The sequence below is a fragment of the Monodelphis domestica genome, chromosome 1 (genome assembly GCF_027887165.1).
Source record: "Monodelphis domestica isolate mMonDom1 chromosome 1, mMonDom1.pri, whole genome shotgun sequence".
NCBI lineage: Eukaryota > Metazoa > Chordata > Mammalia > Didelphimorphia > Didelphidae > Monodelphis > Monodelphis domestica.
Window position 1 is genome coordinate 291,606,851 of NC_077227.1, and position 25,254 is coordinate 291,632,104.

Consider the following 25,254-nt stretch of genomic DNA (forward strand, 5'->3'; position numbering starts at 1 on the left):
CTTTGTTTTGAATATCAGACTAATCCTAGTTTGAAGCTCATTAATCAAAATATGTTCAAGATCTCCATGTTATCAATATATAAGCAGGGACAAGTGAGTATAGTGATACCAAAAAAATAGCATTTAAAAACATGAAAAAATTTAAAAATATACAGAAGAGAACAGGAAGAAGTTTAGAAAAGGACACAGGCAGTTGATAAAATTGTATTTTAATAAATACCTACAAAAACTTTAAACTATATGTAAGATTCATGGTTTCATATAGAATCCTCTTTCCATTCTGTGTATATAGAAATATTCATGTTTATTAAGCTCATGATAATTTTTAAAAAGTAATGAATAGGCAAAGAAATTTTCTGATAGTCTTATCTGAATGAATGAACTGAATGAACCTCAACTGACCAAGGCAGCAATTCCAATATGGTAACCAAATGACCAATCAACTGTGTTCTAATAATATTTTGAGTACATATGTGTAACTCCAACTTAATAATTCATAAATATTTTTACACTATAAAGCATGTATTTTAGCTATTTACCTTCAAGAGTTTTATTAAAAAAGTATTGTAGTTTAAAAAAGAAACTATGGTTAAGGCTTAAAAACTAGAAGAAATCTTAGTGATTCACTGGTGTTATCTCCTATCTAATCTGGTAAATGGTCATCTATTCTGGTTTGGTTTTTTTTTGGAAACACTTTCACACAAGGACTGGTCTTTACAAGAAAAGTTAATACCAGATGACAATTATTATACTGTTTTACAACTTTATAACAACCAACACTTCACAATTATGTTATGAAGCAATTTAGTGGATAAAGCACTGATTTTCTCTGGTAAAATATGTCAGTTATCCCGTGTTACATGTAACTTTAGAAATTCATGGTTAAGGCACTGACCATCATTCCCACAAACAAGATGCATTCTTGAGGCATGGCATTAGCTCTACATTTTGTCTTTTTGCATGGCATTTTTTGAAAATTATGCTTTAAAATCATAAAGAAAGTTAACAAATCTTTTGATTACAACCACTTTAAAGTTTATTTACAGATTTTCCTTTCGACATCATGTTAACAATTGACCTAGACTGTTTACAAATATAATGGTTACCTTTTGAGACAAATAATTAAAAATTAAGTACTAAATTTTACATCATGATTTGTTTCACTTAAGTGAAATTCTGAAACAGAAATTAATGAGAGCTGTTCTCTTAAGCAAAAATATGTGATTTCCAGAAAATCCCAGAAACTCAAGAAGCTTGAAAAGAAGTTTAAAGAGATCAAACTCCCAAATATTCTTCAACCCCCTCAAAAAAAAAGTGGGGGAAAGAAGAAAAAGGGAAGGGAGAAAACATCTCTTTTGTCTTACAAAAAGGGGAGGGGAAAAAAATCTGAAATCTCAGCAAAGAGTATCACCAACTGAGTCAGTTTATATTAAAGAATCTTCTTCACATATTATTGAATCCCATCATGCCTTTCATATTTCCAGCAGCTCCTTGTTGAAACTGCCTCATCATTGACTGTAGTCCTGCCATACCTCCTAAAAATAAAGAAAGGAAGAAAGAGATGAATAAAGACTAGAAGAAAATGAAACTAGAGCCGGTATCTTTAAATAAGATACATAGCATACAGAGGATATGAAGAGGAATGGTAAAGTTTTATAAATGTACATTTTTAATAAAATAAAATTATATTTGCAAGTGTCTGTAGATACTTGTGAAGTCAAATCACTTTTATCAGGATGATAGTTCAAAGACTCAGTAACACAGAAAGTACAACATTGAAAACTTGTCTATTATAAAAAAAATATATTCATTTGTCTCTAATAGGAAGTCACTCATTAACTACTACACATGTATTCAAGAGAATCTTGGAAAAGAAGAGCCCTTATAGCTATAGGCTTTTAAAAACTTGGGATTTAGAGGGGCAGCTGGGTGGCTCAGTGGTTTGAGAGCCAAGCCTAGAGATGTGAGGTCCTAGATTCAAATCTGAACCCAGATACTTCCTAGCTGTGTGACCCTGGGCAAGTCACTTACCCCCCATTGCCTAGCCTTTACCATTCTTCTGCATTGGAACCAGTACACAGTATTGATTCTAAGATGGAAGGTTTAAAAAAAAAAGAAAAAAAACACTTGGATTTAAAAGTTCTTTGTCTCACTTCTAAACCAATTTTGTATTCTCACAATCTTTATTTCAGTCACTAATTCCACTCCATCAATTTTGTCCTGGGCTTGTTTCTCTTATATATTGTCCCCTACCCATAATCTCTTGCCCACTAATATTATCACCCACAAGTCAATGAGAAGACAAATATTTATTAACCTTCCACCTTGGGCCAGACACTGTGCCCTTAAGTACTGAGGATATAAAGAAAGGCCAAAAACAATTTCTATTCTCAAATAGCTTACAGGCTAAGGGTTCCAATTCTATGTTCATATTAAAACATATATTTTTTAAACATTCTATGTCTTCCTCTAACAACACCTAAGCCTGTTCTTCATTCTTACCAAGACTTTCAATCCCCTCACCAGCCAGTTCCTTCATAGGCCATCAACCCTGTACTGGATATGTTTCATTCCATATCTTATTTCCTCATTAAATCATTTCAAATAAATACGAATTGTCCGTTGACTCATTTGGCTCATGCCTTGCCAAACCCCAATCTTCAATTGTCCATTATGTACTGCCTTAATTCACATTCATGTGATATTGAACAGAATTGAAAGAAGTAAAAAAACTGTGCACCTATACCTGTCTGCTCCCACAGGCACCAAACTCAATATGTCCAAAATAGAACTCAGTATCTTCTTCCACCAAACCTAGCACCTTAAACTACCCTATTTTTTTTTATTGAAAATGACCATTACAAATTTATATTACATAATCTGAACTAGGTCATCATTGTACCAAGGAAACCTTTCAAGATCTTGCTATCTCTGCTAGCTATCATTTATATATATATATATATATATATATATATATGTATATATATATCCTCTCATCACAACTAAACTCCTCAAGAAAGTCTTCCTATACTCACTGCCTCTATTTTCTGTCTCTCTTGCACAGTCACTATCTTAGTGACCTCATTACCCCTCACCTGAATGTGTTGCTAGATTGTTCTGTTTCTAGTCTCTCCCCTCTCCATGAGGGCTAAAATAATCTCCATCTTTCATATGACTGCTAAAATAATCTTCTTGAGGCACATTTCAGACTATGCTACTCTTTTGTTCAAAAATCTCTTCCACTGTCTCAAGGTTAAAACACAAAACAGGGAGGTCCTAGGTTCAAATCTAGCCTCTGACACTTCCTAGCTGTGTGACCCTGGGCAAGTCACTTGACCCCCATTGCCTAGCCCTTACCACTCTTCTGCCTTGGAGCCAATACACAGTATTGATTCCAAGAGGGAAGGTAAGGGTTTAAAAAAAAATAAAAAAAATAAAAAAATAAAACAGAAAACACTTCAATTTGGCATTTAAAAGCATACACAAATCCAATCCTATCTGATTTTTCCCTTTAAGTTTTATGTCTTTTGTTTTCTCAAACATAGACACCTCTTGATACCTTCCCTCAGACCCCTAACTCCACAAACCTACTTTCTAAGAAAAACAAATACATAAGCAAATACAGCTGATTTTTGACTAAATATGAGAGCATCTGACACTCATAATTGCCCCCTTCACTACTGAGAGGAAGGCGTTTTCAATATTTGTCTATTGAAACTAATATTGATCATGGTAGTTAATTTGAGTTCAACTGTCTATTAGTATTGTTTTCAATTTCATTATTGTAGCCATCAAATATATGATTCTATTTATTGGATTTCCCTTCTTTCTTCTGCATCAATTCATGCAAATCTTTCCATGCTTTTCTGAATCCCTTAAATGCAACATTTCTCAGAGTGCACTACTCCATTATATTATGTACCAAAATTTATTTAATCATTCTCAATCAATGGATGTTTTCTTTCAGAACTTTGCTACTACATAGAATGCTAGCTGTTACGAATATTTTGGAATAAATGAAGTCTTTGGTTTGTGATTTCTTTGGTATACATATCCAGTAATGGGAATTGCTGGATCAGAAGGTTTGAATAGTTTCAAAATTTTTTATCATACAATTCTAATTTGTTTTCTAGAATGATCACACCAACTAATAGTTCTAGCAACAATACATTAATCCCACATAATGTTTTTAGAATTATTTTTGTTACTCCCTTTCATTGCAGACTACCTTTTAGTCAAAATAGCCTCCTTGCTATTTCACAAATATCATTCCATCTTCCATCTCCACATCTTTGTCTGCCCATACCTAGAATGCACTACCTCTTCATCTCTAACATAATCCTAATTTTCTTCAAAGCACAGATGCTACTTCATACACAATACCTTTCTTAATACCTACTCCCAAGTTGTTATTTTTCTCTCTTGAAATAACTTTATTTTATATATATTTTGTATTAACTTGTGTTCATATTTTATTCCTCCCTAATAAAAAAAAAACTTACAGATAGGAATTGTTTTAATTTTTGACTTTTTATCTCTAGTACTTAGCAAAATATTTTTGAACATGGTAGGGACTTAATGTGAACTAAGTGGAATAATTATATTTTGGCCATCTCCTGATTTTTCATAATAGGAAGCTCAAGACAGGAGAAGTTAATCAACTTGCCCAATTACAGAACTGGGTAGCACTAGAATACTGATAGGAAATGAAATCTCATAATTAACAGTTTAGTGTTCTTTCTACTTCCCAAGATTGCTCTATTAACAGATGCCCCCTTTCTGCTTAGTGAAATTCTATTCATTTAACAATGTAAAGTCAAAATTTATCACCAATGTCAACACTATTAACTTCATGTAAATAGCTGGAAACAGACTTAAAAATTACCCATATGATGAAGTACTCTTGGATCCATCATTTTGGCCATTTGTTGGTTTAGTTTTGCCATCTGGGATTGGCTTACATTCTTTGACATGTCACCTCCTAAAAAAGTGTAAATATTAAGTGTCTGACAGCATATATTTTTAGGTTAGATGCATTTAAGATTTATTTTATATTAAGGTTCTAAATACTTCCTAATAAAACTTATATTATAAAACCTAATAAAACTAAAAAATAAAATAAAATAAAATAAACTTCTTGCTTGTTTCAGTTGGCATCCCATTTTCACTGTTATTAATCTTAATTCTGTCTTTTTAAGAGGGACAAAAAACCAAAATAGTGACCCTCTTGTAAACTGAATGATTCAGTATTATTCTAATAAAACTAACAATGCAATGTCTGCGTACGAGAGAAAGAGAGGGAGAGAGGGAGAGAGGGAGAGAGGGAGAGAGAGAAATTAGTTGAGACTGAGTATAGGAAAAGAAAAAACTGAAACTAAGAAAAACAGGGGCCAGGACAAGAAAAGTATAAAGCAAGCAAGAGAATCATGGAATGATCCTCTTGAAGAATGCAAAAACTCTTACGATTTCTGATGAAATATATAAAATTACCTTTTTATCTTCACTAATAAAACTACTCTGATTAACATGATTCTTTTTAAGAAAAAATTTCATAAATACTTCTCATTAATTTGTAATCTCAAGTACATTAATTATAAAAATGGATGCAATTGAAAAATCAACATTTCCTTGTATAAGGCTCATTCGTTCCTTAGATTTTTAGCTTTTAATTTTACTTCTCTTCTAACCTATTCCCTTCAAACTGATAACTAAAAATCTAATGATTTTCTTAGTTTTCTTACCTTTGAAAAGTCCTTTGATACCACCCATCTTTTTTACCATTTGAGCAAACTTTGTATATTGTGTCAAAAGCTCCTGAACATCTCTTGTTGAGACACCTGATCCTCTTGCTACTCTTTGGATTCTTCCTGGTTGTTTACTGAAAACTTTTGCACCATCTGTACTGTCAAGTTCTGCAGAAAATAGTCATATAATTCTATTTTTCACATATATAATAAACATTTCATCCAGAAAGAAACAAAAAGAGTTATGTTCTTTCACATATTTCTGAATGTGTTTAAATTATTTTTTTAAATAACACTACTTGTTCTATAAAACAATTTATCTTGTATTAATTTCTAAATGCCAGGGGGCAGCTGGGTGGCTCAGTGGATTGAGAGCCAGGCCTAGAGATGGGAGGTCCTAGGTTCAAATCTGACTTCAGATACTTCCCAGCTGTGTGATTCTGGGTAAGTCATTTAACTCCCATTGCCTAGCCAGTCTTTTGCCTTGGAACCAATACATAGTATTGATTCTAAGATGGAAAGTAAGGGTTTAAAAAAAAAAGAAAGGTAGGAAGGGGCCAATTTGTGAAGAGCTTTAAATGCCCAAAAGGACATTTTATATTAATCTGGGAAGTAAGAGGTAACAACTAGAGTTTACTGAATAAAAGGAGTGACAGGGTCAGATGTTTACTTTTTCAAAGTAAAAATATACATTGCCTATAATTTACTACCTTACCTTGATCATTCATACTGTCCATTATTGTCATCAGTTTTTTTAGCCTTGCCATTGACTCTTGTTCGTTGCCTTTGCTCATAAAATCTGTTCCAAAACCAGGGATCATACCCTAAAATTGAAATATCAATTACTTTGATCTCATATGACATAAAGTAGAGTTTAACTTTTAAATATATGTGAAAGGATATTTTAATATTATCACATTTGTCTAGCTTAGGACATCAGTTTTTATTTTGATTTTAAAATAAAATGTCTATCATTCCCATACAACTCTCAAAAGCAGTTACAGCAAAGACATAATATTTAAAACATTTCTATCGATCTTAAATAAATGAAGGTAAAAGAGACTTAAGATAACTAACCAATATTTGACTGAACGGGCCCATTTTCATGATGTTTTGGAATTGTTCATACATATCTCTCAATGTAAACTGACCTGAAATAAAATTTTAAAAAGTCAGATATAATAGTTTGATAAAAACCTAAACCATAAATATGGATTATTTCTTAAGAAGAACTCAATTTCATAATGATTTATCCATTTGATTGCTATTAAGCATCTTTTATGTGCAAGGCATTGTGCTAGATGCCTTAGGAGAGGTAATAAATGAGTAAAGGTTCTCTACATTATATGAGCTCACAGGAGATGAAATAAATATGAGGCTATCTGCCTTCTAAAACTCTGTGTCATGAGTCTGCCTGCTTGTCATGGGGTCAGCAGAGAAGTTAATGCCATGATAATCAAGAAAGATAAAGGTTGGAGGTGTCAGTAAAAGAGAAACAAAAAAGAATGGGCTCTGGTCATTGGCATATGGGAATCTTGAAGCAGAGGAATGAGAGGAGTCAAGAAACTTGAAGGAAGAGGGCCAGGACAGATATCCTGCTTTCTCTACCGACCAAGCTGAGCAAGTACCTCAAGGCCAGGCTTGAAAAACTTAGAATAATCTACGAGGCAAAAAAACCAACTGCCTACTACTCTGCCCTACTCCAACCCCTGACAAAAAATTCTCCCTCACTTTTTCTTTATAGCCTGAAATACCATTAACAGGAGATAAAGTCTTTCTTTCCATAATTAGAGATAAAAGTAAATGAAAGCTGGCCTCATTTATCACTTCCTGACCCTGAACAAAAAGAAGATACAAAAAAGTACTTCATATCCTAATATGGCCAAGGCATAGATATACCTTAGCAGAATTTCTGTCTGGAAAGGGTTCAAGATTAATAATTATGTAGGACGTGCCAAGAAGTTAGGCTTTTGATAGGTGAATATTTAGACAGTAGCTTTTCAGGCAAAAAAGACAGAACAAAAAAAGGCAGAGGCCTTAATCTTCAAGGGATGATGACTAAACCACTCTAAGCAATGAGAAAAAGTTTAATTATAAGAGTAGGCTAGTAAGGCTGGAAAAGCAGAAAGGGACCATAATACTTTGCAGGTCACCCAAAGTATTAAAGCAAAAAAGAGGTTTGGCTAATAACATATTTTGGAATGATTTCTCAGGCAGGGACACATAGAAAAGAATAGAAGAGACAGAACAGTACACTATTACAATTGTGCTTCCATGAAAGAATAAGAGTCTGTTTATGGTGGCTACAGGAGAAAAGAAATGAAAGAACATATATAAGATACATAATGTATGAAAGAAAGTCCTGGTTTTGTGGCTAGGTAACCGGAAAAATAGAATTACTCAATGACAGAAATAAGGCATTCAAGAAGAACTAGCTTTGTGAAAAGGGGAAGCAAAGAGTTCAGTCGGTATAAATGCATGCAGGTAGAAAATACTCAGCTAGGAACCTAGTGCTATTACAGATATATGCTATAGAATGCTATAGAATGCATGAATTGTAAAGATCATTAAATAACCCTATCTATTTCTCTTTAAATTGTTCATATACTATGATCCAAAGATCCTATTGCTAGGACCATATCACCAAGAATTCAAAGGCCAATAGAAAGGTTAAAAATATTCTTTGGAGCACTTTTTGTATTAACAAAGAATAAGGAAAAAAGCAGGTGCCCACATTGGGGAATGGATTTTTCATGTAATAGGATAATACTGACCTACATGTAAGAAACAATGAATATGAGTTATTCATTAAAACACAGCAATACTTGAAATGATGCAAAATGAAATAAAAATCATTAAAAAGTACGTAAAGAACCAATAAAATGAAGTCAAATGTTATAAAAGATAAGGAAACAAAGGTACTACTGTACTTTCATTGGAGAAGTCGAAAACTAGTGGTGTGGAATGTCTTATATACTGCCAAACTCAGTTCCAGTGCTGACTGCTTTTGCTTATTTGGGGATTAGGAGAGAATAACTGAAAATGGTTTTCAGATTAACAATAAGAAACTATAAACATTAAAAAAAGAAAACACTCAGTTTTAAGAAATCCAAAAGAAAGTTAAAATTTATATTTCTATTTTAAGGAAAACAAATTGCAAATTATTTTTAAAGGAGGGAGGAATAAAAGAAATTTATAATTCCATAATTTCCCATAGACATAAAATACAAATTATCTCCAAAATGTTATCTAATGTTAATTTTCATAACAGTATATGACTCAGTAAAACATTCAATAAACTATATAAATGTCAAATTAATTTTTAAAGCTGGCATACCATGTTTCAGCTTTTCTATAAGTGCTTCATTGTCATCCAACTTTAATTCATTGACTTTATCTATCAATCCTTCAATATCGCCCATACCTAGAAAAACCAAAAACTATATTTAAATTCACTAAGTCTATTTATTTTCCATGTCACATAAATCTTTTATACTAACAAAAATAAGACTTTCAAACTTTGAAAGTGTCTTCTTTTCATACTTCATTATAATTTTAAGAAGTAACTCAAGTAGCTACTATTAGTCCTGATTTTATAAAAGAAAAAAACTGAAGCAAAGAAATTAAATAACCTACTAGCGATCACATTATCAATTTAATGGCAAAGTTGGAACCAGAACCCAGAGCTCCTGACTCTTAGCTCTGTGCTCTTTCCATTTTGCTTTTCCCCTTGCCCCAACACTGACCATACCAAGAAGTTTGCTGATGAAAGGCTGTGTTTTAAAAGGTTCAAAGTCATCTATATGCTCGCCAGTACCAATGAAAATTATAGGACTTTTGGTGGCAGCAACACTGCAAAGAAATACAAAACATAAGACAATTTCAAAAAAGAGAAGCAATATTAGAAATTAAGCAGTAATCTTTAACATACATCTACTAAAATATATATTATTTTATTTCAAGCAAAAATGAAGGTTATTTATAGATTAAGGTCTATTAAAAATGTACAACCCTAAACTACCACATAAAATTTTAGGCCTAATATTTAGAAAGAAAATACAATCCAGTTGGAAGGCAGACTATGTTTTTGTTTTAGGCAATACAGAAAATTCAAATGTACCACCTCAATTCAATATTCTGAACAGAAGACTGTCCATTTTCCCTATATAAAATGTATAGTTTGGGTCATTCAATCTCAAAATACTATGTTACAGTGACATAATGAATTCTTTTAAAAATTTATTCAATGATGAAAATTCTTCAGCATTTTAATCCAAATCAAAAGTTAAAAGTTAACTATGTTCTTATTATCAAAAAGGGAATAAAACATTTCATTTATTGATGAAGTTCATATTTCAATGCTACCAACTACTTCCCTTTTCTGCATAAATCTAATAACTCATGTGGATTCCTAAGAACAGGAAAGTAAAATAATGTGCTAATGAACTTTTAATATACTTAATAGAATACTATCTTTTTTTGTTTACAAAAAAAGTTTAGGAAATTTGTAAGGAGTAATATCCCTGAAACATGAATGTTCTATGTTTGAAGCTTATGTCTGGATTATGGCTATTCAGTTTAAATATGATTTGAATTTAATTATCCTTGAGTGGTAGATATACTAGTTTTTCAGAAGGAAGGAGGGAAGCAAGGATGTAAGAAGGAAAGAAGGAAGGAAATCTTGCCTGATTTAAGTCCTAAAATTTTTTGGACAAAAGTATAAAAAGGTGAGTCTATGTAATTTTTAAAACATTAAAAAATACCAACATAAGTTATAAATAACCCTAATATTAGGATTTCTAATACTTACGCACTAAGTGCACCACCACCTTTTGCATGGCCATCAAGTTTTGTCACAATTACCGAGGCTACATCTACTTTGTCTTTGAAAGCCTTAGCTTGTGCTTCACAAGCCTGACCGATGGAAGCATCCATTACATAAACGATGTTGTCAGGTTGCTAGAACATTTGAATGCAAAAATTGCAAATTTTTGTTAATCCTCCTACAGATTAAAAAATTTTAAATGACAAGTTATAAAAAAATTACCTTAAGTGAAATAATCAAAACAAAAAACCATAAAGATGCCTGTATGGTCAATATATAATCAACTAGGACAGTGATGGCAAACCTTTTAGACTTGGCATGCCAGCCCCCCCAACTGCCGTTCTGCTCCCCCCTCCCCCGACCAAATACTGTGCTCCATCCCATTGAGTTCTGGGTGGCCCTACCCCCCCCCCCTTTACCTCACTCTGGGGTGGGAGTGGTATAAAATTAAAATTATATCTTAATAAAAAATATATTTTAAGAGGTTTATTAAATGATCATTAGAAATCAAGGGAAAAAGAGGATATAAAATAAAGACCGCATGCCCATGGCTGATGCCTCCCCCACCTTATCACTGCCACCATAATTGCTGCATCATGCCAAAAAGAGAGAGCAGCAGGACTGCCCACTAGATATTTATTCCCTGACTACAGGAAGTATGTAATGCAGGAAGTCAGTGGACTCCTGGAAAATGTAGTTTTTTTTATGGTAACAGATTTTCAATTATACATTACTCCCTGAGACCCACGGAAGACTAGTCTCTCCAGTGGGTCTTGTAAACATACCAACTTTGAAATTACAGTAATTTGAGGATAAGAGGAAAAGAGAACAAAACCAATGATTGCTAGACACACTGACAAAAAGCCAGTTGGGGGCAGTCCCCTTCGGCATAAGCATATACATACAAAACAAATGCATTCAACCCCACACAGTTCAGATCACCACATCCCAAAGTTCACTCTGGATCTTTTGATGGAGTGTGTGGTCTGTAGAGGCATCTTCATGGTGCCATCTCCAAACAGTTCACTTTCTGGATTCGGAGAGGTAGCATGATTTTTAACCTAAAATTACTCTCAATTTGCAATTTAGAATAATTATATAGTGGGTACTCCTGTTGGGCTGCTGGGTGGAGGGGCAGGTGATGTTAAAAGATGTCATCAGACACAGTGGAGAGGGGGAAGGGAGCAATTCCACCAGAGTCCCTCTGCCTTTCTAGTAACAAACTCTGTAGGTGTGGCCTGGGGGGAAGGGTGACAGGCTCATGCACAGAGACATCCATGCTATAGATTTGCCATCACTGAACCAAGACATATTCCTCACATCTATCCCACCTAGATAAAACTGTAGTATGGGCAGATAATGATTCTGGGCTTTCATCAGCACCAACTTTTAAATAAAAACTGCAGTATGGCAGCATCAGTCTCATAATATCAATGCTTAACAGGGTGCTAACTTATGTTAATATGTTTATATGTAGAAAATGAATTAAAATTAATTTAGGCAAATGGACCATGTCTATCCCCATCTTATTAATCATAATCTAAAGACAAACTTAAATTAAATGCAAGGATGTTTCAAAAACCTTTTAAATTTTTCTGATAGGTAAATGCCTCTAACTATTTAAATGATTTAAAGGTTATAAAACTAAATATCAAGCCCAAATAGTTAATAAGCTATATAGAAGATAAGAAATGATCACAAAATTACATACATTTCCAAATTATGTATTTGATATGTATTATGTATATGTATTGAACTCATTTTAATTTAAGATTAGGTAGGTAAAAAATTAGGCAAACCATAATCTGTACCACAATGACAAATTAAACAACTTTTAAAAAAGGGACTTACTATAGCATTAGCTACTTGGAGCATTTCTTCAAACAAAGAATCTTCTTGTTTATGACGGCCGCTTGTATCAACAATAATAATTTCAAAGTTTTCATTTTTGAATTTTTCCACACCTTCAGAGGCAATGATCACAGGGTCCATTTCTGTATAGCTATTCAACAGGAACAAGTGAGGAAAAAAAAATCAGTCTTAGAAATATTTACTTACAAGTTTTAATTCTGAATATATCTACTCATTATAGAATTCTTTTTCAAACATGATCTACATTTTTTAAATTTTGCAGTATGATTCTTTAAATTCTTGACTTGTCTAGTTTTCCTATAAGATTTTTATTTTTTAATTCAATTTTATTGTATTTTTAGTTTCTAAAATTCTCTCATTATCATATCCCTTCCACCCTACATTGAGAAAGCAAACAAAAAAAGCTCGTTACAAATATATATATATTAAATATATTTAAGCCAAACAAATTCTCCATGTCTGAGAAACAATCGCCACAACAGAAGAAGCCTCTATCTACTGAGTCTACCACCTCTTTATTTCTTATAGCAGAGTAGTAACCCATCACATTTATATAATAATTGTTCAGCAATTTCCCAATCAATGGCCACCCTCCCTCCTCAGTTTCCAATTCTTTGCCACCACAAAAAAAAAAGAGTTGCTAAAAAGTATTTTTTGCATCTATGGGCCCTTTCACTTTCTCTTTGATCCTTTTGGAGTATAAATCTAGTTTTCTAGGTCAGAGAGGATACAGACTTTTTGGAGAGCATTCTCTGAAATTACTACTAAGAATAGTTGGACTACTATACCACTGTCAAAAGTTCACCAGTATGTTTGCCCAAAGTCACTCTAGCACTTCTCATTTTCCTTGTCAACTTTGCCAATTTAATGAGTATTTTTAAGTGGTAACTCAAGAGTTGTTTTAATTTTAATTTCTTTAATTATTAATGATTTAGAGTATTTCCCCTCCATGTGGCTACTGATACCTTAGATTTCTTTGCCCTGAATACTGCCTTTTAACATTTGTCAATGAGGAAATAGGTCTCAATCTTATAAATCTGAATCAGTTTTCTATTTACCTCTCATAAACCTCTTTATCCTTTGCTTGATCATGAACTTTTCTCCTACCCACAGATTTAAGATGCAAATAATTTCTTCTCTGTTCTTTTTACATTTTACCCTTTGTCTAAAACATATATACATTTGGATCTTGTTTGTAAAATGTGTAGAATTCTGGTCTATATCTAATTTCTGTGGGATATCTTTCCAATTTTCTCAAGTTTTTGTCAAACAGCGAGTTCTTAAGCCATAAACTCTATGAACATTTGCTTCTGAATATTATGTATATATACATATTAATCTATTCCACTGATCAACTTCTGTTTTCTGCCTAGTACCAAATTGATTTGATGATTATATGGCTCTGCTATATGGTTTGAAATCTATACTTTTAGGACTACTTCCTTTCCAATTTTTTTTCATTAATTTCTTTAAGATTCTTGACTTTTTGTTCTTCCATATAAATTTCGTTATTCATTTTTCTATCTCCATAAGCTTTGGTAGTTTAATTGGTATAACACTAAAAAAATTATCTTCAGTAATACTGTCATTTTTACAATACTGGCACAATCAACTTGTGAGCAATTATTATTTTTCTAGTGACAGATATTATTTGTGTAGTGTTTTATAATTGTGTTTATAAAATTCCTGTTTGTTTTGGCAGGTAGTCTTATAGCTATTTTATATTGTCTGTAGTAATTTTAAATAAAGTTTATCTTTTTATCTCTTCCTGCTGGATTTTGTATGGACTTATTTTACATTCAATTGCTTCAATTAGTTTTTTAGTTGTCTCTCTAGGGCTCTCTGAAACATCATATCATCAGAAAAAAAAGTGTTCATTTTGTTTCCTATTTGCTTATGCTTATTTCCCCAATTTCCATTTCTGGTGCTATAGTGAAATATAAGAGGGCAACTAGGTAGCATAGCAGATCAAACAGCAGGCCTTGAGTCAGGAGATCCTAGGTTTGAATATGGCCTCAGACACTTCCTAACTTTGTGACTCTGCAAGTCACTTAACCCCAATTGCCTAGCTCTTGCTGCTCTTCCATCTTAGAAAGAGGGAGAGAGGGAGGGAAGGAGGTGGGGAGGGGGAGAGGCGAGACGGAGGGAAATTAGGGCAGCTAGGTGGCACAACAGATAGAATTAGAGGCCTGGAGTTGGAAGGATGTAGGTTCAAATCTGACCTCATACACCTCCTAGCTACGTGACCCGGGTAGCTCATTAACCCCATTTATCAAGCCCTTGCTCTTATGTCTTAAAGGTTGTTGCTAGGACAGTAAATAAGATTTTATGATGAAAAAAAGAGGATAATGGACAGCCTGGCTTTACAGCATACAAAGCATAGACTTTGGAGTCTTTCCACTAAGATCACTCTTATTTTATGTCTTATATTGATTGTCCTGTGACTTGCTTAAGTCATAACTTTTTGTCTATACTTAGTTCATATATTCAGCAGGTCTATAATGAATTATTATAGATTCTGATTTTTGGTACTTTAATGTAAATTCTGCTATACTACTATGTATTTTAAATTTTATTCTTCCCTTACCAGTGATTCTACTTTGAAACCATATTCTATATTTCATGTAACAGGCTCAATCCCTCTCTTTGTCTCTCAGCAAAGCAGTTCATAAATTCAAAACTTCAGCCTCTTTATGGCTGAATGTATAAGCTATAGCTCTCTAATAAACACTACTAATTAAAGAGAACTCAAAGGAAACTCAAATTTCAACAAAACCTGCAAATCACGCCTGCCTGCCAAAAGTAGTCTGTTACTTCATGTAACTTCAGTCCATGAAAAACTGAATGTTATCTGTGTGGTCATTCTTAAGAGTCAGACCAAGCTGACCATGAGCTCCCATATCCTAGTAAATTTCAAATGGCCATATCTTATATCCAGGCACCTTCACATCTGATGCTTCTTTGGGTATCTATGACCTCAAAATACAGGTGGACCCTATAAATTCATAAAAGCATTCCTTATAGAAAGGGATATGTGTTTTATGCTCCTTCCTTAATATAATCAATCACAATTTCGCACCCTCAAAAAAGAGCCTTTTGGCTATTTGATGAGCTAAGAGACCTGATTCATTGGTGGGTATTGTCCCCATTAACAAAACATAACTTTGCTTGGAGATACCTGCCTCAACTTAACTTTTTCTTAAAATCTCAAATGAAACAGTATCAAAGACCAAATTTGTATCAATAGAAGGAATTTAGTAGTACCTTTAGTTTCCCTAATTTTTAGAGTGTACGTAGTATTGAAATTTGCTTGCAAATGTCCATTTGATCATATAATCCTTTTTAATTTGTGGCTTATTTAATTTTCCCCCCAAGATATTATTTAGTTATTCTCTTTCCTGTTCTGTTCATTTGGGCATTTTATATTTTTGTAAATATTCATGTATTTCATTGAGATCATCAGTTTTAAGGTATACAGCTGGGTGCAATAGCTAGTAATTTGGTTTCCTCCTTTAAAAAAAAAATCAAGTTATTAATGGCTTATCTATTCTCCCTCTCCACCAAAAACAAAAACAAAGAAAAAAAGCTTCTAAGTATTATTTACTAATTCAATGGTTTGATTTCAGTTTTGTTAACTTCTTTGATTTTGAGGCTTTCTATTCCTGTGTTTAATGGGAGTTTCTTAATTTATTGATTCTCTCTCTGCATACCTAATTTGTTGAATCTGTTCTTTCTCTTTTATTGATAGAAGTGTTTAGAGATAGAAATTTTCTCTTTGGTTATACTGCAAAAATTTTTGTATGACATTTCATTCTTATCTTTAATGAAATAATTGTTTCTATTATTTGTTTTTTAAACCAACCATTCTTAAGATTGAGTTATTAAGTTTCAATTGATTTAAAATTTTTTATATTGTCTTTTAGAATTTTTATTTCATAATGGTCAGTAAAAATGCATTAATAATAATAAGTTTTAGATGATTCTGCTGATATTTATCTGCTTTCTGTGCTCTACTTTCTCCATCTTCAAAATCAAAATGACTAATGTCCCTTCCAGCTTTATACTTATCAAGCTATATGATTATTTCTCTTTGTAGATAATACTGACTGAACTGTGCACCCTAGACTGCAATATACAGTTAGATCTGTGGAAAAGAAATGCTTTAAATTACTTCAACTTCTTAGGAGAGAAGTTTGTTATTTGTGCCCTTCAATTGTTCAAGAATTAAAATATTAAAAGAAATTAGAAATAACAAAATTAAGGGTAACAGCAGTTCCTCTTCCCAGGTGTTTGTGACATACTATTCCTGCTGAGTACGCCAAAAACATAGAAATCTCAGTTCAAGGCTGCATAAACAGTTCCAAGATCTCCCAAGAACGGGTTGACTCCCCTGTTCACATTCTGGGGAGGATAGATTGTTTCTCTCGAGAAGAGCTTTAAATCTTGTGTGCTGCATACAATAAACGTTCATTATCCCTGCTTTGATAATGTCTTTCATTTTTGCAACTCCATAGCAGTCCCCAGCACACAAAGAAGGAAATTACTTGTTAACCAAAAACACTGATTTTGGATCTTTGTTTTTTTACTTGTTGATATGGAAGGTCCTGGAAGAGTAGGTCATTTCATAACAGGGAATTAAAAATGAATTTTTAAAGTTATGGTATATGCATCAGTAGCATCCCTCTTAAAGTAACTTAAATTATTTTATGTTAATTTGAAAATAATTGCTTCTTACTGTGACTTTGTCACAATAACTTCATTATTTTCCCATTCTAGGACTTTTCTCAGCACCATCATATCTTTTTGCGCACCCTGAACATCTCTCCAGCACAAGAACCTCACTCTCCCATTGGAGAGGAAACCATCAGGGGCCTCCATTTGGACAAAGTGTCAGGCTGATCCAGTTTCATTCTCCTCCTTGTTGCACTTTCTAACAGCAGAATTTGCTATCATAGCCTCAGGCAATTTCCTTCTTTTTCTCCAACTTTTAGATTCCTTTTATGTGCTGTTTATTGCATTGGAATATAAAGTTCTTGAGGGCAAGGGCCATCTTTCATGGCATTAAGTATCTTGGCTTATAGTAAGTATTTAATAAATGATTAATACAAAATGGTTTCTACACACACATGTGCATGTGTGTATTATACATATAATAAATCAAATGAGCTAACATATGTAAAGCACTTTGAAAGCCTTACAGTGTTATATAAATATTAATGTTTTGTGGAATAGACTGGGGGCAAGTGACCTCAGCCAGATAGTATATGATAAACCCAAAGATCCCAGGTCTTGGGACAAAAATCCACTATTCGATAAGAACTGCTGGGAAAATTGGAAGACAGTGTGGGAGAGATTAGGAATTGATCAACACCTGACACCCTACACCAAGATAAATTCAAAATGGGTGAAAGACTTAAACATAAAGAAGGAAACCATAAGTAAATTGGGTAAACACAGAATAGTATACATGTCAGACCTTTGGGAAGGGAAAGACTTTAAAACCAAGCAAGACACAGAAAGAATCACAAAATGTAAAATAAATAATTTCGACTACATCAAATTAAAAACCTTTGTACAAACAAAACCAATGTAACTAAAATCAGAAGGAAAACAACAAATTGGGAAAAAATCTTCACAAAAACCTCTGACAAAGGTTTAATTACTCAAATTTATAAAGAGCTAAATCAATTGTACAAAAAATCAAGCCATTCCCCAATTGATAAATGGGCAAGGGACATGGATAGGCAGTTTTCAGATAAAGAAATCAAAACTATTAATAAGCACATGAAGAAGTGCTCCACATCTCTTATAATCAGAGAGATGCAAATCAAAACAACTCTGAGGTATCACCTCACACCTAGCAGATTGGCTAACATGACAGTTATGGAAAGTAATGAATGCTGGAGGGGATGTGGCAAAGTAGGGACATTAATTCATTGCTGGTGGAGTTGTGAATTGATCCAGCCATTCTGGAGGGCAATTTGGAACTATGCACAAAGGGCGATAAAAGAATGTCTACCCTTTGATCCAGCCATAGCACTGCTGGGTCTGTACTCCAAAGAGATAAGGGACAAAAAGACTTGTACAAAAATATTCATAGCTGCGCTCTTTGTGGTGGCCAAAAATTGGAAAACGAGGGGATGCCCATCAATTGGGGAATGGCTGAACAAATTGTGGTATATGTTGGTGATGGAATATTATTGTGCAAAAAGGAATAATAAAGTGGAGGAGTTCCATGGAGACTGAAACGACCTCCAGGAAGTGATGCAGAGCGAGAGGAGCAGAACCAGGAGAACTTTGTACACAGAGACAAACACACTGTGGTATAATCGAACGTAATGGACTTCTCCATTAGTGGCAGTGTAATGTCCCTGCACAATCTGCAGGGATCAAGGAGAAAAAACACTATCCATAAGCAGAGGACAAACTGAGGGAGTAGAAACACCAAGGAAAAGCAACTGCCTGACTACAATGGCTGAGGGGACATGACAGAGGAGAGACTCTAAATGAACACTCTAATGCAAATACTAACAACATGGCAATGGGTTCGAATCAAGAACACATGTGATACCAGTGGAATCACGCGTCGGCCACGGGGGGTGGGAGGGAGGAAAAGAAAATGATCTTTGTCTTTAATGAAAAATGCATGGAAATGATCAAATAAAATACTATTAAAAAAAAGAAATAAATAAAAAAATAAATATTAATGTTTTCACTCACACACACACACACACACACACACACACACACACACACACACACACACCTAAAAAGTTTTTGGGATCTCCAATACTTTCATTAGATCTATAACTCCTCTAAAGAAAAAAAATTGCACAGTTCATCTATTCTAATTCTTGTTCATGTCCTGCCATAAATCAAAAAGACTTCACCTAATATACAAAGTATCTTATTCTAGATTCTCTCACACTGACAGGAAGTCAGTGCAATAAGAGGGCTGTCTATCACTTATTTCTGGTATTGTTCCATGGGCATACTACACTTTTTTTCTGGTCATACGTTTCTCCGATAATATTTCTTATTCAAATTCTTCCTTCAAAATTCTTCACTGGTAATATGTTGTGGTCTCCCCACATCCACCATGCTCATCTCTAATGCCCTTTTGAGGACTTAAACACTTAATTTTGTTATTGCTATTCAGTTATTTTTAAGTTGTGTCCAATTTTTTGTGACCCTATTTTTAGTTTTCTAGGCAAAGATACTGCATTTCTTTTTCCAGCTCATTTTATGAGGAAACTGAAGCAAATAGGGTTAATTAACTTGCCCAGGGTGACACAGCTAATAAGTGTCTATTAAAGCCAGATTTAAACTCTCTCCAGGTCTAACACTCTATCCTCTATGCCACCTAGTTGCCCCTTTAATTCTTTAGAGACTGTGATATTCTCCCATTTGTAATGATACAGTATCAGTTGAAAACTATTAATATTTAAGCTAGTGAAGTTAAAAGACATCTTTCTTTCTGAGTTGAAGCTTGAATCATTAAAAACCTATAAGAATCCAGTTCTCTTCTCCTCCTGTTCAATTTAGGGACCACTCTGTTATTCATCTGGTGTCTATGCAAGACAATCTATTATATATCAATATGGACAATTATTGCTTTTTCCCATGTAGTTAAGCTGAAGTCTTTTGAACAACCATAGGAGACTCTGTAATGATCTGAAGTTTGATGCAATCAGAATGTCACAAGAATAATAGCTAACATTCATAGAGTGCCTACAAAATCTAGCACTGTGCTAAATGTTTTATAATTATTATCTCATTTAATTCTCACAACAACCTGGAGGTTAGATGCTATTATTATTGCCATTTTTAAGATAAGAAATATGGAGCAAATAGAGATTATGTGCATTGCCAAGGGTAACACAGCTAGTAAGAGCCTGAATCTGGATTTGAACAGGGATCTTCCTGACCCTAGAACCTGTGTTCTATGCATTACTCCACCTAAAGGAGCATTTTCAGAAATGTATCCTCTATATAGGCAATTCCAGTTGCTATTCAAACTTTTGCTGGATATGATCCATAATGCTGTTAATAAGCAATAGCGAATATTTATGACACCTTGTTTTGTTCCTTGCTTACTATTAATAATCAGAGGGGGCACAGAATAAAGTTCTTATTGTTGTTACATCTTTCAAAGACTTTTGTATGATACTAACATATACATAGGAAGGCAGTTTTTAAGGCTACAGTTTGACCTAGCAAATCAAATGTCTTTTTTTTATAATCAACAAAAAATAAACGGTAGAATTATGTGTTCTCTTGGAAGCAGTGGTCTGTTATACAATATTCTCTGCAAAAGTTCTCCTGTTGTCTTCTCACACATTCATCAAAGAACCTTTAATAATTATGAAATTAGTCTCAAAGACTTTGTAGAGTTAGAAATAACCATGTGCGTAATATCTATTTACATTTTCCCAGTTGTCTTTTCTCCCAAAAATAAGTGATATGATCACACACACTCTTTCTCACACACACAAAGGGTTTACATCCTCATTTCTTTCTGATAATTTAAGAATCCACTGCTTAATGTATTTAAAATTGTCTCACTTTCAACACTGCTATTCCCTGAATAAACGTGTTCTAGTCTTGCTGCTCTTCCTATCTTTTGCTTTTACTTTGTTTACTTCCTTATGCACATTGCCAGTAACTGTAAGAGTTTAAATATTTATAGGTATACATACACATACAACCAAATACCATATACCCATAAATACACATACATAAGGTAACTGGTGTGTGTGTGTTTGTGGCAAAGATATTAGTTGGGAAAATAAGATAAAATCTCACAGTGGAGCTGAATTTTGTAGGAAATAAGGAATGGCAGTTGAGAGGGAATACCCAGGTGGCATTTAAGTGGCTCAGTGGATTGAGAACTAGGCCTGGGGACAGGTGGCCCTGGGTTCAAATCTTGACTCAATTATTTCCCAGCTGTGTGACTTTGGGCAAGTCCCTTAATCCCAGTATAGTCCTTATAGCTCTGTCTGCCTTGGAATTGATACATAGTATCAATCAATTCTAAGATGGAAGATAAGGTTTTGTTTTTTTTTTAAAGGGAATACAAAGTGTCAAAGTTAAAGGACATTCTTCTTTCCTATTATAACTAACAAACTGTTTTTGTAAAATATTTTGTGTAAGGGGATATATTGTAAAGTGTTCTATCAAAACAAATTACACACACATGCCAATAGTTACATTAAAACAAAATTTCACTTCCACTGGGTTACTGCTTGAATGAATTAAGCCATCTTTATGAAGGTCTAAAATTAATTTGTTAACCCCTCAAATAGGAATTCCTAAAAGGTGTTTCTAGCAAAATTATAATTTTTTGGATTACCCATAGAGAAAAAAATTACTTATGTTAAGGGCTGTGCAGAATAACAAAGACAAAATCAAGATCCTGACCCTTCTTACGTTTACAACTTAGATGTGGATATAACCCAAAAACAACACACGAAAGGTTTCATGGAATTCATTCCTTCAAAAGACATTGTATTAAAATACAATTAAGTAAATAAGATCATATATCACAGACCTAGAGATCCAAGAAATTGAAGCCCATTGAGGGTCAAAAGAACCAGGATTTGAATATATTTCTCTACTTGTAAATACAGCATTCCTTCCATTATACTACATTATCTTCTTATGATTAAACAAAACAAATTTAATATATCATCATAATACTACCTCTTATTGGAACATATGAAATGGTTAAAATTCAAGAATGGAATCAAGAAGGGTGATACCTGGATGAACTCAACCAACAATATGTCAACAGAGAAGCACTGCAAAAATAGTTGAAATAAGTGGACTTGCTGGAAATGGAAGAATTTATGATAAAAATTCAGGATAGACTTACTGCTACCAGAAAGTACAGAATACTTGTTTTTAAAAAGCTCGGACTCAGTGATAAATGTAGATTATGGAGGCAGTATTGGAAAATGTTCAGCATATCACTGCATATATAAAAATTTAGCATCAACCAAATATTTATTAGTAAGATAAGACTAGGTAGCTAGCATTGAGCCACACCAAATTTAATCATTGTTATGCTACTGTTCTCCCAAAATCCCTGGACACAAAAGTAACCCCTAAAACCTTAAGAACAGAATTTTAAATAAATGTTATACCAAATACACAATCTCTAAACTTACAGGGAACAAGAAAATTTCAAGACCTATCAGAGGAGAACAAAATCAAATAGAAACAGGATGAGACAGAAAGGAGGATCAGTGGAATAGACTTGGGGCAAGTGACCTCAGCAAGACAATATATGATAAACCCAAAGATCCCAGCATTTGGGTCAAAAATCCACTATTCGATAAAAACTGCTGGGAAAATTGGAAGACAGTGTGGGAGAGATTAGGATTAGATCAACACCTCACACCCTATACCAAGATAAATTCAAAATGGGTGAATGACATGAACATAAAGAAGGAAACTATAAGCAATCAGGTAAACACAGAATAGTATACATGTCAGACCTTTGGGAGGGGAAAGACTTTAAAACCAAGCAAGACATAGAAAGAGTCACAAAATGTAAAATAAATAAGTTTGACTACATCAAATTAAAAAGCTTTTGTACAAACAAAACCAATGTAACCAAAATCAGAAGGAAAGCAACAAACTGGGAAGCAATCTTCATAAAAACCTCTGACAAAGGTTTAATTACTCAAATTTACAAAGAGCTAAATCAATTGTACAAAAAATCAAGCCATTCTCCAATTGATAAATGGGCAAGGGACACGAACAGGCAGTTCTCATCCAAAGAAATCAAAACTATTAATAAGCACATGAAAAAGTGCTCTACATCTCTTATAATCAGAGAGATGCAAATCAAAACAACTCTGAGGTATCACCTCACACCTAGCAGATTGGCTAACATGACAGCTATGGAAAGAATGCTGGAGGGGATGCGGCAAAGTAGGGACATTAATTCATTGCTGGTGGAGTTGTGAACTGATCCAACCATTCTGGAGGGCAATTTGGAACTATGACCAAAGGGCGATAAAAGACTATCTGCCCTTTGATCCAGCCATAGCACTGCTGGGTTTGTACCCCAAAGAGATAATAAGGAAAAAGACTTGTACAGGAATATTCATAGCTGTGCTCTTTGTGGTGGCCAAAAATTGGAAAATGAGGGGATGCCCTTCAATTGGGGAATGGCTGAACACATTGTGGTATATGTTGGTGATGGAATACTATTGTGCTAAAAGGAATAATAAAGTGGAGGAATTCCACAGAGACTGGAACAACTTCCAGGAAGTGATGCAGAGTGAAAGGAGCAGAACCAGGAAAACACTGTACACAGAGACTGACACACTGTGGTACAATTGAAGGTAATGGACTCCTCCACTAGGGACAATGCAATGTCGCTGCAGGGATCTAAAAAACACTATCCATAAGCAGAGGATAAACTGTGGGAGTAAAAACACCGATGAAAAGCAACTGCTTGACTACAGGGGCTGAGAGGAAATGACTGAGGAGAGACTCTAAATGAACACTCTAGTGCAAATACCAACAACATGGAAATGGGTTCGAACCAAGAACACATGTGAAACCCAGTGGAATTGTGCGCTGGCTATGGGAGAAGTGATGGGAGGGGGGCGGGGGGAGGAAAAGATAATGATCATTGTTTCCAATGAATAATGTTTGTAAATAACCAAATAAAATAATGTTTAAAAAGTCAAAAAAGAAAAAAAAAAGAACTCTAATTCTCAATAAAAATCTTTATTGAAGAAAAAAAAAAGAAACAGGATGACAGGACCATCATCCTTGCTGAACCATCTGCTTCTAAGGTTGTGGTTAAGAATAAGCTGACAGTCTAATATTTTAATCAAGTATAAAAAGCAGGCATTTTATCTGCATGCTATTAATAGTTCACAGAACATTAAATATAAAAGGATAATAGCAAAGATAACAACTTGTTCCAGCATCATTTCTATCTAAATTCCACTGAACAAGATGGAAATGATGATGAGCAGTGTGCTACAACAAAATCACCAATACTACTAACATAATAAAAAGTAAAGGAGTAATAATCAGATAGCCTCTTAAAACCTAAGCTGGTTCTTAAAAAGTATAAGAAAATATTCTAGGAAGGAACAGTATGAGCAAAAGTTTAAGTAAAATGTGTACATATAACAACAGGCTAGAGAGGAGGGACATTTAACCAGGGACAGAACTTAATAAGTATGCAAAAAGAAAAACCATACAAACAAAACCAGAAACATACCTTCCATAGAATGGAATTCTTGCTTTTGTAGCATTCTGTTTTAGCTGGTCAAAAGCTCCTATGAGATAAGGAATTAATGAATCTTTTGAAATATGGATATATAATATATAAAAATTAATTTGAAATGGTGACATATTACCTGCTCTGAATGTGTCTGCACATATCAAACAAGTCTTCCAACCTTTTCTCTGGTAATAATACGCTAACTGTCAAAAGGAGAGTCAAAACATGTAATACTATCACCTAGTTTTAGATTTAAATAACATTCTAGTTTCTATCAGAAAATTAGTAAAGTGAAATCAGATTAAGGAAACTGCATTTTGTTCTTAAAAATTAGATCAGTGATCTATGAATACTGGTCTTCTCCTAAATAAGTTCCACTACTTATTCATATTATCTTAGAGACAAATAAGTGGGCCAGTGGATAATACAAAAACTTGGAATCAGGAAGACCAAAGTTCAAATTCTGCTTCAGACACCTGCCAGCTGTGTGACTCTGGGAAAGTCACTTAATGTCTGCTTGCTTCTTTTCCTGATTTGTGAAATGGGGATAATAATAGCAC

The 25,254-nt window shown here is 33.7% G+C and overlaps 1 protein-coding gene across 7 annotated transcripts in view; it reads right to left on the reverse strand.

Annotated features, from left to right (window-relative positions):
• Positions 1-25,254, reverse strand: part of SRP54 (signal recognition particle 54) — a 135,922-nt gene that overhangs the window by 56,074 nt on the left and 54,594 nt on the right. For 6 of the 7 annotated variants that reach the window (XM_001362984.5, XM_056811038.1, XM_007473245.3 and 3 more), the window contains 11 exons: positions 24,831-24,897; positions 24,692-24,749; positions 12,421-12,571; positions 10,555-10,703; positions 9,496-9,596; positions 9,082-9,168; positions 6,822-6,895; positions 6,460-6,568; positions 5,742-5,912; positions 4,886-4,981; positions 1,013-1,535 (listed from right to left, as the gene is read on the reverse strand). In XM_001362984.5, coding sequence (XP_001363021.1) covers positions 1,444-1,535; positions 4,886-4,981; positions 5,742-5,912; positions 6,460-6,568; positions 6,822-6,895; positions 9,082-9,168; positions 9,496-9,596; positions 10,555-10,703; positions 12,421-12,571; positions 24,692-24,749; positions 24,831-24,897 — 1,155 coding nt within the window. In that variant the 3' untranslated portion in view covers positions 1,013-1,443. Of the gene's footprint in view, positions 1-1,012; positions 1,536-4,885; positions 4,982-5,741; positions 5,913-6,459; positions 6,569-6,821; positions 6,896-9,081; positions 9,169-9,495; positions 9,597-10,554; positions 10,704-12,420; positions 12,572-24,691; positions 24,750-24,830; positions 24,898-25,254 lie in introns of those variants that run through there. The other variant, XM_056811040.1, reaches the window with a different exon arrangement.